At 39.6% G+C, this 15810-nt stretch overlaps 1 protein-coding gene across 5 annotated transcripts; it reads right to left on the reverse strand.

Moving 5' to 3' along the window:
• Positions 1–463: 463 nt before the first annotated feature.
• On the reverse strand, positions 464–14900 carry lhx9 (LIM homeobox 9). Of its 5 annotated transcripts, XM_032526103.1 has the most exons (6): positions 14687–14900; positions 10944–11182; positions 9825–10027; positions 8303–8661; positions 4655–4857; positions 1927–4048 (listed from the first exon to the last, which is right to left on the reverse strand). In XM_032526103.1, the coding sequence occupies exons 2-6, from the start codon at positions 11121–11123 to the stop codon at positions 3794–3796; spliced, it is 1200 nt and encodes a 399-aa protein (XP_032381994.1). In that variant the 5' UTR covers positions 11124–11182; positions 14687–14900; the 3' UTR covers positions 1927–3793. The 5 variants fall into 5 exon arrangements, with proteins under 5 accessions (XP_032381996.1, XP_032381994.1, XP_032381995.1 ...); XM_032526105.1 differs by lacking the exons at positions 1927–4048; positions 14687–14900 and adding an exon at positions 464–1497 and having other exon boundaries at positions 10944–11578; XM_032526104.1 differs by lacking the exon at positions 14687–14900 and having other exon boundaries at positions 8303–8658; positions 10944–11581.
• Between the last annotated feature and the right edge of the window lie 910 nt (positions 14901–15810).

The following is a 15810-nucleotide window of genomic DNA, read 5'->3' on the forward strand; positions in this document are numbered from 1 at the left end:
GTTTGCTGTTTCCTACATTGCTGGAATTCAACACCAGCCTGTTTACTGGTCCCCATGTGGCTTCAGTCTCTCTCTTTCTCCCTCTTTCTCCCTCAGTCCCCCCTCTTTCTTTCTCAAATTTTTTTCCACAACACACCTTAGTTACATTACATACCCAGCATTCATTCTGACTAATGAGACTGCCAAACAACTAACTGAAGCATCATGTTTTTGACTATTACAGTTTGTTTAAGTTGTCCACCTTTTGCAACATTATTTAAACTGGCCAATGTTGCTTGATTATTTTGACTTTATTACAAAAACATGTATACGTGCAAATGTTTGAATATACTTTTAAATACTTCTTTTTAATTTAAGTGAAATAGAACTGAAAGGGGTTTTATACAATAAATAGTAAAAAAGGCAGATGTAAGATAATCTATAGGAGCGTTTTTCCACTGGTACTATATGGACATCAGGGACATCATTTTCATATGCTTTATTTGGCAGCTGACAATTAATCATACATTGAATCAAAGGAAATAATATACATCTCATACATCTAAAATGTTAACAAGACGATGAGGCGCATGCAAAATGAGAATCTCTTCTTTATCTGCTTTGTTTTTTCACTTCCTTCCCTCGGTACAGCCAGATGGCAAAGCTCCAGCTCTGCAGTCCTCTTCATACACTCATCATATTTGATGGGCATCCTGCTGCCGAGTTTCAAGGAGGCCATGTGTTTACGAAATGACACTTGTGACAAAAGAAAACTTCTATTTAGCAAGCTGAATCTTGGGTGGGGTCCATGGGGGCAGAAGCGTGTGTGCATTTGTATGTATGTGTGTGTGTGTGTGTGTGTGTGTGTGTGTGTGTGTGCGTGTGCGTGCGTGCGTGTGCGTGTGTGCGTGTGTGAGAACAAAGATTGTGGGAATGTATTTATTGTGCATAGGAGCAAGGCAGTGGGAGAAAGGTTGTGTATAGTGTGTGTGTGTGTGTGTGTGCGTGGTGTTTCGTATGTGTGTGTTTGTGTGTGTGTGTGTGTGTGTGTGTGTGTGTGTGTTCGTACCAATAGCATCCATACCGTCTCTGTTTCACACTGTTGTCATGTTGTATGCCTGCTGTCTTTTAATCAAAATCCTTTTGCCTTTCTATGAGTTTGTGTTTGTTTTTTACTGTTACAATACATTTTATCATCAGTTTTGTGCATTTACCATTCCAACGCCATTTTTCACATTAATGTTGTAAATATAGAGTACACTGTGTGGTCTCCTCTGTTGATGGATTCAAACTTTCAGGACAAACTTTTGTTTAGCAAATCATCTGGTGTACATTTGCAACTAAAACAGGTTTTATGTTGGTTGTTTATTTTTTCTCAATATGCTATCGTCTTATCCTAATATTGTCTTTGTCTTCAATGGTGAGGAATTCCCATCAAAGTTTTCCCCTTCTGTTAATACTTTAGGGAATTTTCAAACGTCGGGATGTATGGCTGTAATGCCCCAAGATTTGTTCTCCCTGAAAGAAACGATAGAGTAAGAATATATTAACTACAGTGCAACCTGGTTTTATGGGGTCTGCATTTACTCTTACTTCATTTTAGGTTTACCAATATGTTATGCATAAATATATACTATATATGTATATAGATGTATATCAATATATGCTTTGCAGCATTCCTTTGATTTAAATTTTAAAGCCATGTTCATGCATTAAAAAGCAATTGCATATTTTTGACTGCAGGGTTTAGATGCAAATCCATGGGGCATTACGTTAAAAACCATAAACATCATAAAATAGGAAATAGAAATTAAAAATGGAAGCAAAAATGAGGACGTTTAACTGGTCATTAATAACTGAATGCTTTCTCATTTGTTGATGTGATAAACAAAAATTGTATTCAAGATAGAACACAAAAATGGCAAGTGTAATGAAAAATAAAACCCATTTAAAGCAAAGTATTTTATTCACACAAATTTAATAAGATATATAACAACCGTTTGGTCCATAAATATTTAAGGGGAAATAGTTTCTATACACCATCTTTATCAAGAAACAGGGAAACATGGACAATCTTGATAGAACACTTACTGTACTCAACTATTAACACGAAGATCAATATATAAGGTTCTTGGATTACCCAACTATATCTGAAAGAGTGCACAAATGCTTTCTATGACATCGCTGCCCCCTTTTTAACAGGATACACCATAAAAAGATCTTCGGAAATAAGATGCAAAACAGTACAAAACTAGTGAGGCGTCAAAAGGATGTGAATCAGTTAACAAAGAACACATATATCCTGAATTTCACAAACTTTCTCCCAAGTTATAGCATAAGGCACATAGTAGAACTGAGTTAGGCATCTACTTCATTAAGTAGATCTAGAGTACCACTTTGTTCTACAATAGAACAAATTGTGACGCTCACAATGAAATGTATCGACGCCGTTGAAGATTTGCTCTTTCTTTTTTCTCTATCTTTCAGCCAGAAGAAACATGTTTTTGGTCTGTTCAGTGGCAAGTGTGATTAAAGAAAGTATAAATATGGCCAAAGAGGAGAACACATGGACAATGATTTCCCACTGGCTGCCTGTTACGACTCCACCTTTCGGAGGTCATCTGAATGTTCATGTCAGCTCTACAAATCTAGTCTGAAACGTCGCAACCACTTAATTTCTCACACCTACTCCTTTTCCCTTTTTTAAATCACATCGTTACCCTGAGCAACATGATAAAAACAATAATGCACTTTTCACTGGGCAGTATATTGTCACTGTGCAATTGAGTTTAGCTGTGGATCAATGGATATGTTATCTAGGATTTATCCATTTGACGGCGGTTTAATCTATGAGGCCAACAAATCTGAAAAAGTGCTCTGTCATGAAAACAATCGGTTGCAACAGCGTGCATAAACTGTTCTCCAATTTCTAATTATCAAACCATTTCTATCAATGTGACTGCATTACATGTTGAACAGTTACCACTGTACAGATTGTAGGATTAGCTTCTTTCTCTTTATCACAGTAGATTTGTAAATCAAGACATAAAACAGATGTTGTTTCAGCATCTACCTGCCATATAAGCTGCAATGGTTAGGTGCTTCAAATGCAGTTTAGACGATTTACTTCTTCAGTCTTAAAGACTGAAACATTCGGAAATAATTAAAGCCTGTTTTCTGGGGTTACCCATATACAGAACATTCTACAAGTTTACTTCCCAAATTATTCCAGAACAGAAAAAAAATATATTTAAATTGGATAGTGCGAACACAGTGCATACATATACAGGTTACCAAGGGCAAAATATTCATTTTTTTTTTTTTAATTGACCAATTAAGCATAAATTAAGAAGGGCTTTTTTTTTAATCATAATTCCATACAAATGTACAAATAAAGAGTAAAATTCTAGTTTTCCAGACAAGCTTCAAGTTTAGTTTTTTTTCCCGATGATTTGTGGGATCCATTACAATTTCCTAATGCCTTCAACTTCAAAAATGTCCCATCCAAAATCAATCTCTGCATACTGTAAGTCAACTACAGACACGGCTGTCATGTTGTTTCAAATGCTACACATTAAAATGATTTCCTTGTGTTTTAATGTGGTCGCTTCTGTTCTTGCTCTTGTTGGTCTTGTTTGTGTACACAGGACAGCACTTTCTGTTCCAAGGAGCTGTCTCTGGTAGATTTAAAGGTGTCACTTAAAAAAATAAAATGTAAATTGAGCAAACAAAATGAAATAAAAACAACAAAATAAAAATCAGATTTAAAAAAAAAAAGAAAAAAAAGAAAAATCAGTCTGCTAGGGATAGCTTGTTAGAAAAGGTTTGTCAAGGTAGTTTGCGAAGGGCTCCCCGAATCATGGCTGTCCAAACTAGAGGTGACGGAGGTCACTACAGTGATAGAGGGGTTTGTCAGGTCTGTTAGTGTGGCCGCGCTGGAGGGGGGGCTCAGGGCCCCACTGTCAGATGAGGGTGGAGGGAGTGAGGTGCCATCAGCCTTATCAACACCTCCATTCTCCTGTCGCAAAACGTTCCTTCTGAATTTGGCTCTTGCGTTTTGGAACCAAACCTGCAAACCAATCCCAGTGTGGCTTTTACTTTTTGTTTTAAGATTAATTTTAAAGAAAGAAATAATCAAATCATTTGTACAGTAGTTTACATGTCAAGTTATCACAGCAATTACTGTATCAACTTGCCCTGGCCTTATGTATATAGATCTTTATATGGCAACTGTCATACAATATTTTGAGCTAAAGGGGCAGATAACAATGAACCAGTTAGCTCCTGAATACTGAATGCAAGAGTGTAAATTTTAATAGCATATCAAAACTATTATCCTTTTATTTTTTTATCTGTGAGAGTTGAATTACACCCTTTTCTGTTCCACAGATAAAAAGAACATGTGCACTCTCGTTATTAATGATATCAGCTAGAGTTTTACATTAAATTTCTGCGCTTTGATTCAGCTTTTTCTCCTTTCCTTCCCAAAAAAATACCATTTAATTTTCTGATAAAACCCCCTGGAAATACATCTAATGACTAAAAGGGCCAACCAAATAAACCAAATCAAAAAGATGACTTCAATGATGTGAAATGAGAGGGACATGGAGGAGGATGGGGTGCAGACAAAGATATGGGGTGATCAGATCAGTAAGAAGAATGGCTTTCTGCTTACCTGTAGAACTCTCTTAGTGAGGCCTGTCTTCTGGGCCAGCTGCTTTAAGTCCTTGGCATCTGGGTTGTGGTTGATGGCAAAGTAGGATTTCATTGTCCGCAGCTGGTGGTGCTTAAAGGAGGTCCGCATGCGTTTGGTCTTCTGAGTCGGAGCGTAGGCCTGCTGGTCCCGGTCCAAGTGGTCGGTGTCGTTCTCGTTACAGCCTGAGAAGGCAGAGAGCAGAGCACAGGGGCTGGATCAGAGTCCACATGGAACAACAGCGAAACTAAATTCATTTATTTTCTAAACACTAGTCCTTTGCATTGGAATTAAGGAAAAAAACTCCTCCACTAACAAGATAACGTTATTCAAATCATAAACATGCTTAAATATAATTATTTGCAACGGTCACTAATGAAATGTTGCACTAGTTTCAAGGCTCAATATTAAATTGAATAATTTGCCGGATGTTTTGCAGGGAAAGAAAAGAAACAATAAAGCATGTTATTAAGGTGATCACATATGGATTTGATTGTGGAAGGTTCTGGCATTTCCATTGACTTGCTGTGTAATAGGATCTCTTAAGATTGATGCTTATTTGAAACAAACAATTAGAATGTGCAACTAAGTGACAAGAACCTCATTAAACATAATAAACTTAAATGTGTTGTAATACATTGGAAGTTGCGACTGTTTTTTATAATCTGTTTTATATATTTTTAAAGCGACATTATGTGTTTTAACCATACAGCGATACAGTGAATTATTTCTGCTTGTGTCTGCAAAGACTTTCAGGTCTAATGGCCCTTATTTATCAATAGCTTAGTACTGTATGTGTAAAATACTTAAAGACGGTGAAATGCAAAAAATGATCCAATAAATTAAATGCATGTGTGGCTAAACAGTGCTGCGGAAACATTTATCACTGATAAAAAGGCAAATCTATACACTTTGTTTCACTATTATGTTGTTTTACAAATAAAACGCTTACATAATTCTACACTGTTGTGACAGCGGAAATTCCCATGCAAAATAAATTTGCAAGTTAAATGAATTCTGACTGACTGTGGAACATTTACACGGTTGCAACCGAAATATACAACAAAATGAAATCAACTAATGATTAACAATTGTGCGTTGATTGGGATTTTTCTAAAGAATCTACTATTTACTTGCAGTCTTATTAGATCTTGTCTCTTATGGAAATGGAATCTAGCCAGCAAATAATACTTTTCTTTAAATTACACAAAGGTTGTATTGATTCTCTTGTGTCCATGTATTACGGAAACGATGACCAATGGATGATAAAATATCAAATGACCTACATCAACATTATCATCATATAAATTTAGTGCAAACACTCGCTCAAAGATGAATTGTTGAATTAAATATAAAATCAGTTTGAATAAGGCAGATACAGATCAAACTATGGGATGTAAATCGTGTGGCATTATGTTATGGTACAGATTATGGTGGGAATTGTGTTTTGTTATATGAGACTTCTTCTTTGAGACTGATACGCACCATTAATATGACAATCATTGACATCTATGTTCTGCTGCTCCAGCCTTCACTGGATTGTGTTTCACTAGATATTACCCACTAGGGGTCTCTATATCCAAACAAGACCAAACTGCACAGAGTGGTGCGGAATACTCAGTAGACCCACACCTTTCCCTGGTGAAAACAAACATGAATGTGCTTGATAAGCAGAAACAAAACCTCAAACAAAATCTCATCCGTTTTGTCATGAATGTGAGTCTCCTGATCTACAGAACGATTTATTAACCTGAACAACACAGAGGAAAGAGAAAATATCCAAAGACTTAATAGTTCAGTCTTTCCCTGTAGTTAAATTTCTTTCTTTTTTTGAAAGATTTGTATTTTATTTTAGTTCATAGGCTAATTTGAATGTTGTATAAGGTCACAAATCCATCACATAATTAGAACATTTAACATTTTCAAAATAAAACAAAAAGCTTAAAGAAGCCAATAAGCCTCATTAAAGTTAGAAAATAATCTATTATACTTCATTATTTTTAATTAAATATCCCAAATGAAAAATATAATATTCCCACTGGGACCTTTACTGTGTGTGTGGTGCTCAATAATGAGCTCACAGGGACATGTCACTGTTTTTCACGTTTTTCTCTGCGGAATTTTCTATTTGTGGGATTTTTTTTACCTGTTGTGGCTGGATTATATTTTATTTTAATGCTTTGTAGTAGGCATATCCTGCTAGTAAAGAAAAATCAGAGTGCTACAATGGTTATTGTCCTATTAAAGCCTCCATGAGAACTTCAGGATTTGCATAATCTCTTGGAATTGTGTTTGGGAATAACAAACCAAAGCCCCTTCATCCGGAGCGCTGACTGTACAGTGTTGCGTTCAGAGGCATGGCCTCTCCCTGCAGCAGGCCCCTGAGAACTGTGCTGACCGCCGCACAGGAGGCCAGGGATTCCAACGTCACCTTCAATTAACGGAGAACAATTAACGCGCAGATTACCCTTATTCCTCTCTATTCACCAGGAACAGAGGAAACTTGGCGCACAATGACAAACTTTCTCAACCGCACACTAATTCGCAGAAAGCGACAACAAAATGGGGACGCTGCAGAGGGGTGGGGGTCGGGTTCTAACATTCAGCGATTCGACGGGAGATTTTAGATGAAACCTACATTCATCACTAGGTCTAGACTAACGTTGACTGTGACTCCAGTTTTTCTGTCTTCCAACAAAAATCAAAGACATGCCCACGGTATTTACGCAACAGTTCCAAACTACATTGAGCCTCATCCTACATATTTGTTTTGACCTAAATTAGTCCTAATTATAAAGTCGATGTGCAGAATGAGGGCGATGTCAAATTTTGATCACCCCCCGTGCAACACACGCCTCAGTTTAAAGCACAAAACCGGTGCGTTAAAGACGCGTGGACTGACAGAAAGCTGCATATCAATTAGCCACGGCTGTGGGCGCCGTTCCACTCTGGCAACGTGCACCTACATTAGCACAGCCTACAGGAGAGATGGAGTCACCCCGGACGTGTACACCTATGGCTGTTCCAGCTGGGGCATTGAGGAGCCGTCTGGCCTAAAAGCGATGGGCTTTGCGTAATGTTAACAAATGTACCCATCATTTTCTTTAAAAACAAAAAAACACTAAATAAATAAAAATGCGTTTTAACTTCATTCATTTATGTGTTTTTTGTGGGTGTTTTTTTCTTAAATGTTATTATTTCTGCTGCTATAGTTTAAAATATTACAATGAATAGGACGATGCTTTGGTCCGCAATGTTTGAGAAGATTTTAGTGAAGAATACACTGAAGCACAATGCAGTTATAAAGTTCCCAAACTATGGTCCGGGGACTACCTGGGGTCTTTCCAAAGGGCTCCAGATGGCTCTAATCGAGAAGAGGTACAGTTTAATGTAGAGTGCTGTTAGTTAAAAAGACCGGCGTGTTTTAGTTTCAATGTTAGGTAAACTGTCCCTACGATTGGGCCCAGCCTGCCCCCCATACGGGGCAGGCTGTTAAAGGCATCAGGGACGTTTGCACCAAAACGAACGAAAAACGTAGCTGGTCTCTTTACAACAGATTGTCTAATATGTGCGTGTTTGCATGTTCTTGACTTGATGCGAGGCCCTGCTCTGAGCAGCGCGTTGTCTCACCTGTGTTGTAGCTAGGTATATCTATCCCCATGGCCGGGCTCTTCCTCTTGCGCGGCCTTCCCTTCTGAGCCGTACCGGTGCCGTTGAAGTACGGTAGGGAGAGGCCGCCGCCCTTCGCTGCCAGCTCAGCGAAGTTGAGCTGTTGGTGGTAGTCCGGTCCCTGCACCAGCGTCTCGAAGTGGAGCCGGCAGTACACCAGGCTGTCCTTCATGCCGAAGTGGTCGCCCGTGGTTAGCGTCTTGTTGCAGGTGGTGCACGTGAAGCAGCTCAGGTGGTACACGGAGTCGCGCGCCCGCATCACCATCTCTGAGGCCGATATGCCGAGGTGGCAGCGCGCGCACCTCTGCACGGAGAACCTTCTGGAACAGACGAATTGTCAAGACTCCTCATACATAGAGACCAAATGTGACAAATGTAAAGACAGAAGCCAAAATGAACACTGCATTTTCATGGCTTTTTTTGTCGTGCGTTTCAGTGACAAAAGTGTGTGTTTGTGTGTCTCACACAGCTTTAGTGCCTGGCAATACTCTACAGGCCTACAGACTGAGTTTACATTCTGAACTAATATAGCCACATCTGGTCACATCTGGCCTACAAGTGAGTGACGGCTGGTCGATAAGCAACATTTTCTTTGGTGTAAAAATATTTGTCTCCTAAATAGGCCTATAAGTATAATTTTTTTTCTTTTTTTAAAGTCAGTCTATAGTCTCGGTGATAAAACTTATAACTGACCTCTTGGCAGTGTAGCTGACATTAAACACAAAAGACTGAAGGTAGGCAAAAAGCAGATCTATAGCAACCTGTTAAAATTGTAGGACAGCTAAGACATTTTGACCAAGAATTTAACAGCATCACTTTTCTTTCTTGGGTTATTTTACTGTATAGTACACTTAAACAACATTCAGGCCTGTGTGTCAGATCATGGCTGTATAAATGCATGTTAAAATATGGGATAACATATCTGACCAATAGCTTCATTTTTAATTGGTTGTTTTCCATACTCAGGCATGTTAGGCCACTGTGCATGCTGACTAAAGTCCCGACGGTAGGTTACAAACACGATGTAAATGTACAATACGATGTGCTCCTTTGTTCCTGGTAGACTGACTCATACAAGCTAAAGCAGTTTACAGAGCCATGGAAACTATTACAAATAAACCACAAACGAATAAAAGTTACATTTCGTATCATAACGTGTTCCCAATTAATAGCATGCAGGGCCCCCGGGAGACTGTCATGATGCTATTCAAACAAGAATGAGGCCTAATTGGACCAAAAGGCTTCAACATAATTTCAGATGAACAGCCGAAGCCTGTTGAATCAGGGTTAATAAAACACCCCCCCCCCCCCCCCCCCCCCCCCCTCCCCCCGGTCCAAAAAAAACAATCGTTTGGTCATTTAAGATTTGAAAATAAATTGTCCTATAAAGTCAGCAGCCGCGCGTGTGCGTCTGCGTGACAATGACACTGACGTCTCCCTAAGCTGTTTCGTGATTTAAATGGACAACCTTAATTTTTCTTACCTGTAGTAATCATCCTTGCAATAAATACTCCCATCCTTGGCAAAACACGTTAGCTCCGATTCCAGCGCTAGTTTACATTCACAGCATTTGAGGCACCGCAGGTGCCACTGTTTGTCCACGGCCAGGAGGTAGTATCTATCCGAAATCTTGCCGCCACAGCCGGCACACAGAGCAGGCTTCTCCGGGCTCATGGAAGGCATGGTCTGCGTCAGAGAGAGAGACAAGAAAGCTCATGGCAACTGTTTCCTTCGAGACTGCTGGGGAAGTCGTATGCAACATATCCCATGCCAAAACAAAAACAACAGGCCTTAATTAGCTTTCTAGACATTAAATTAAACTTTAATTTTTTTTTTTTAATCTATGAGATAGAGGGCCTTTTACAGAGCACTTTAAACACGCTAGTAAACAAATGCAGCCTCGGTGTGTTCACAGACCCACCCAGAAGGAATTTTTTTCGGAAATTAACTGAATGTCGAGGACAGTTGAATGCATTTGTAGTGCTGAGCTAACATTTTATAAGTTGAATGTCTCCTTTCGTCGTTGACATTAAAATAAAGGCGACCAACACATTCACTGTAACAGTTTGGGTAAGAAGCCTATATTTAAAATATAGAATAAAGGCCCATTCAAAAAATATTAGTAGCCTAAAAAATTTATTATTTTTTACAGTTGAAACAATAAAACTCAAATGCGTACCATTACTATTAATTCAGCATGTTTTTGTCAACAGTGTTTTGATATATAATCTAAAATGTGTACATTTGTCAACAGAATATTACTGCTGTACAATGTTTCATATGATGTGTGTTTCAAGTAGGCTATATTTACTGCTAAGTTTACAGACAGTTTATTTTGTAGTAATTATTATGTGCAGATCATTGAGCAGCAATTGAAATAACATGACATTTTAACTATAGGCCTAATTACGAAATTCACTATCCAAAAGAGGATTTATGTTGGGATGAAGAATTAGACTATAATAATTAGACACAATGTAGTAACTTATAAATCCTCAAGTGCACATTTCCTGGCACGTTACCGGTGCCACGGTGGTCGTTTATGCAGTGACGATCAAAACGAGTTTTTACATGAATTCAAACAGGGGCCGAGCTGACTTACCGACTCCCTCCCGTTGAGCTGTATGCCCTTAGCCAGACGCGAATCCGTTTTCGACCTTCTCTCCATCTCCTCCATGATCCCTTGGATGTGATCCCCGGAGATCCCGTGGAAAAGCATGGCTCCCGGTCCTGGACGCAACGTGCAACTGCCTGCCTCTGTCTTGCAGCCCACAACTTCCATATACTGTACTGCAGCGCTGCGCCCCGCTCTCTCAGCGCATCCAAATGGGCTCTGAGACTCTGAGAGAGGCACACAAAACAACAACACAACCCCAGAGACTCAGATCACCTCCTCGCCAGAGTGCAAAGGCAACTGGAAGAAACGAAGAACGAAGAAACTACAACATGGGTGGGACAGGAGGAGGTGGTGGTAGTGCACCAGCTTTTTCCTTCTTCCCGTAAATGTCTCTCCTCCAGGAAAAATATATAGTCCAAATGACGCGACAAACCGGTGTGGACGTGGTGGTGTGGAGGGAGGTGGGGAGGGGGGGGGGGGGTGGGGGTACAGTGTGAACACTCGCCAAAAATAATGAAACAAAGTTTTTGTTGTTTCTTTTTGGTGATTTCTCTCTCCAGATTTCCCAGTCAGGGGTTCCTTGGTGCTTGGAGGTCAGGTTGGGACTGCCTGGATTTGAGAACCGTGTCCTATTTGTGAAGAGAGCAAAGCCTGCCCAGTCTGAATAATTTGGTAGGAGGAGTCCCCCCCCTCTCTCTCTCTCTCTCTCGCCTCTCATTCCGTGTCTCTCTCCCACCCTCTCTCTCTCTCTCTCTCCATCGCCACTGATTTCTATTCACCAACAAAGAGCTGTCACTCTTCCCCCAAAAACTCCCGATTCTGGCTGCGCGAAGGACCACTACTTTATGGTATTGACATTTTCATTTCTTTTATTTCCCCGTTAACAGGAGAAGGATGCTGGAGTGTAGGCAGAAGTCGCATTAACTGAAATGGGCTTAGAGTAATTTGAATGTAAATATTGTATTTAACATGGCTTAAACAAACAATACGCATCTAAAAAGTATAATAAACTCATTTGGATTAATTTGGAAATATGGATTAATGATTCTACAAGACAAGACAATTTAATAGCTTTTTTTTTAGCTTTTACATTTTTAAAACATGACAGTTTTAGTTTTCTTTATAAGGTGTTTGGTTGTCCCAAAATAACATAACTATGTGTGTGTGTGTGTGTGTGTGTGTGTGTGTGTGTGTGTGTGTGTGTGTGTGTGTGTGTGTGTGTGTGGTATAAACGATTGTTTGGGGCGGGGCAGTGATCAGTGATAGGCTGGAGGGTGGGGGACAGATTGTATTAAACAATCTGAAAGGCAAGGAATTTAAACACAAATGAATCGTATTGTGTTTAAAATAAAAGCATCCTAACCTCTTTACTCAAACAGACAATCACACGCCAGCTTTTATTTCTTTTTCTTTATCTGGCACATAAGTATGACACAGCCTATATGATGAAGCGACGAGCCGAACTCTTTAGGCCTTGGTTAGTCTTTTCAGTGCAAGTTCAATTTACTCTTCATTAAACGCTCATTTGAAACAGGTATTACCTGCCGAGCATTCATTAACACGAGCTTTGTCTTTTCTCTGCCTCTCTTGAATTAGGCCCGAATACTGTTTACCTACAGGAGAGCTGATTTGATGAGAATGGAAACAGGATCGCGATAGGAAACACATTTCATGCAATTTATCCTTTACAACAAGCAGTGATACGGAGGTGGAAGAAAAAAAGAGAAAAAGAAAAAGGTGGAATCACCACCAGTTATTGCATTTTTTTCAGAAAATCCATATTCCATAAAGTTGACTAATAACATCATCTCCATTATTGAGGCGACTGTAGCTACAGTACAGATCTGTGTCAGGTTTAAAGGGTGAGACAACTCTGTTTTTTGAAGACTGAATGGCTTTACTGTCCAAAATGCAGGCCAAATATGGTGAGACACAGCAAAATGAAGCAGCAGCTCAAGGTCTGTATTTTAACACAACGTGCAGGGGCCTTTACAGCTGAAAGCCGGATAACGAGCTCTGGTCTCTGCAAGGTCGATGGCTGAAGATTTTGCCATAAAACAATAGACACACTGGCTGAATCCGGGACTCGGCTTTGGTCCCATTAATATAGTTACGGAGGCTCAGGTTGTTGTTTTTTTTTGCAGGTGTGGATGCTTCATCTCAAGACGTGTTACATTATCATGTGCAAACTCCCCACCCCCCACCCCCACCCCCACCCCCACCATGAAGTTGTGTTGGCTTTAATTGGAGGCCCCTTGATAACCGAGCTATGAGACAGGGCTTGGACCCTCCTGGACGGGCTGGACCTGCAGCTGTTCTGGAAAGCCTAAAACGTTAATTTGCGCTCTGTCAGTGTCTCAGCACCCACACAGCGGTGAAAAGAGATCTCAAACAGGACACAGGGATTTGATTTCACCTGGACAAAGACACCCTGAGAGGACCGATCAACTCAGCTGTGTGTGATATTTAATCTGTCTGCTGTTGTCTTTCTCTCTGGCAGGCCTAATAAAAAGAAAGTCGAGTTCTGACTTTAAAAACTGGACCTAATCGCACAGTAAAATATAAATACAGTGTGTGGCCTATATGTTCGTCATTTTGTTTTATTAAGACATCGATATACCGTTAATGTCTATAGAACATTGTTTTGACCCGTTGCCTCCAGCAGTGACATTTCATTTGACTGAAGAGGGTTTAACAATGTGTCAGTGAACACCAAGGGGCTGAGGGGAGCATGGCTTTTGCTTTGTCGTTTTGTTTCTTTCGTTTCTAATCTGGATATTACCGGCACTAATGGCCGTCTTTTTTTTCTTTTATTATTAGGCTACATTTTGTGTAATTCTGGAGAAAGTGTGTAGGGATAAAACCAAAGCCAATTCGAGAAACCACGCTTTTGCAATAAAAAAAATAAAAAAAAAACATAAAAAAGTGACAGCCTTTAGCCTATTTTATTTGAAAATAATAGTTCTCTTTTCTTAATGTGTTTTCTTAATACATCATATTATTTAAACAACCTGGTTAATCATCATATTTCATTACTGGCTTTAAATAAATTGAAGAAAACTAATCTGGGCGGTTCTGTGCCATTTTTTTCGTTTAGTTACTGAGAATGATTTGCCCTAATTCACAATAAACTCTGATCTTATTTAACCAAATTAAGTCTTTTAACCCATAATAATCGCTGCGTATTCATGCACTGTACTGACCTCCATTTCAAACCTTTGACGCTTTAAAAAAGAAAAGAAAATGAAAAACAGTGTTAACCACTGTTTGAAATGGCGTGTTAACACAGGCTGGCTCAGTGGGTCACTGACTTTTCTTATATAAATAAAGACAATACTATCTCATATCTCAGCCAACAATACAAACTTAATTAAAAGGACTTACGTTGGCTACATTTGAAGTAAAGCGTCATTTTAGGTTTTGCCTGACATTCAACTTGCATGTGTGTGATACTACCCCCAAAACTCCAGTTACCCCATACATTTAAATATTACTTTCAGAGTGGATTATTGGGTTACAGCATTCCGTAAAGAAATATATGGCTAGGGAGCGTTTAGATGGGTTTACCTGCATCCGCCACATCCCTGTTTATCCGTGAGACTCTTTCCAATGTCACTGAATTCATCATGCATCAGATCTCTCGCGCATTGCTTCACACGCGTTTGCTAAAAAAAAAGCCTACCTTGTATTATTATTTCCCCAAGCAGACATATAGAAAGAGGTCTTACCTGAGGCTGTGCCGTGTGTGAGATCCCTGTGCAGCGTGCAGGCGGAGCAGCGCCGGACTGGGCGCAGTGTGTGGAGGAGACGGAGGAGACGCTGCCGGTAGATGGGGGGCTGTTCCTCGTTTCTGAGCTTACACTTCTCGTTCGAGCGTCAATTAAAACACAAGCCATTTAAATATTCCTCTCCCGTATGCAGGCAGCGCTCAACGCAGCACACGCACACACACACACACACACACACACACAGTCAACGCACAGAAAATGGGAAGCCATGAGCCAATGGACTACTCAGCATGTAGGTCAAAATGTGTGATGTATAGTCGTAAATTAAAGGATAAACTACATCATCTGGAGACGGTGTTCGGCAAATGGTAAACAGTCTACTATTATATTTAGGAACATTTAAATAAAATCAGATGCCCCCCCCCCCCCCCCCCCCCCCCCCGCCCTTTTTAGCGCCATGTATTTTACAACTATAGCACAATGTATGAATTCAGACCCTAAAGTTTTATTCTAACCCCAAAAGACGAGTTCACTGCGTTTCGCAAAGTTATAGGAGGGCTGAAGCACATATACCTCTATTTGACTTCATACTGTACGAGATTCAAGAGGAAGGAGTTCCTTTACAGCCTGAATCTCATTCAATCTGACAAAAATATGGAGCACAGCAACACAAAGCCTTTCTGAGAAAAGCGTTTGATATTGACACCAAATCGAAATCAGTTTCGAAATAAAAGTGTTAAATGAATTACTTAATATTACGTATTTTACTATGCGACAAGAATATAAACCAAGCAGTGGTAGGCAAATTGGTTCTGACTATATACGTTATTTTATTTCAACGTCATCACAACAGTAGCCTACAGAAAAGGGCTTATTTAAGAATATTCTTTTTTTTTAGCATGCAAACCCTGTGGTCATTTTTTTCTCATTTTTCTCACTGTTATATTAAATAAGCTTTTCGAAAATAGCAACATTTAAAAAAAAAAATCTTTTTTGGGTTCATATTTCGTTTCCCATGAACTGTGATGCATGTGTCTCTATCTGTCTTACCTGGAGAAGCCAGCTGACAAACTTCATATAAATTCAAAGCAGTATTGAGTATTTAGTCAGGCTGCATTCTACAC

This window comes from Etheostoma spectabile, chromosome 9 (genome assembly GCF_008692095.1).
Source record: "Etheostoma spectabile isolate EspeVRDwgs_2016 chromosome 9, UIUC_Espe_1.0, whole genome shotgun sequence".
In the NCBI taxonomy this organism is placed as follows: domain Eukaryota; kingdom Metazoa; phylum Chordata; class Actinopteri; order Perciformes; family Percidae; genus Etheostoma; species Etheostoma spectabile.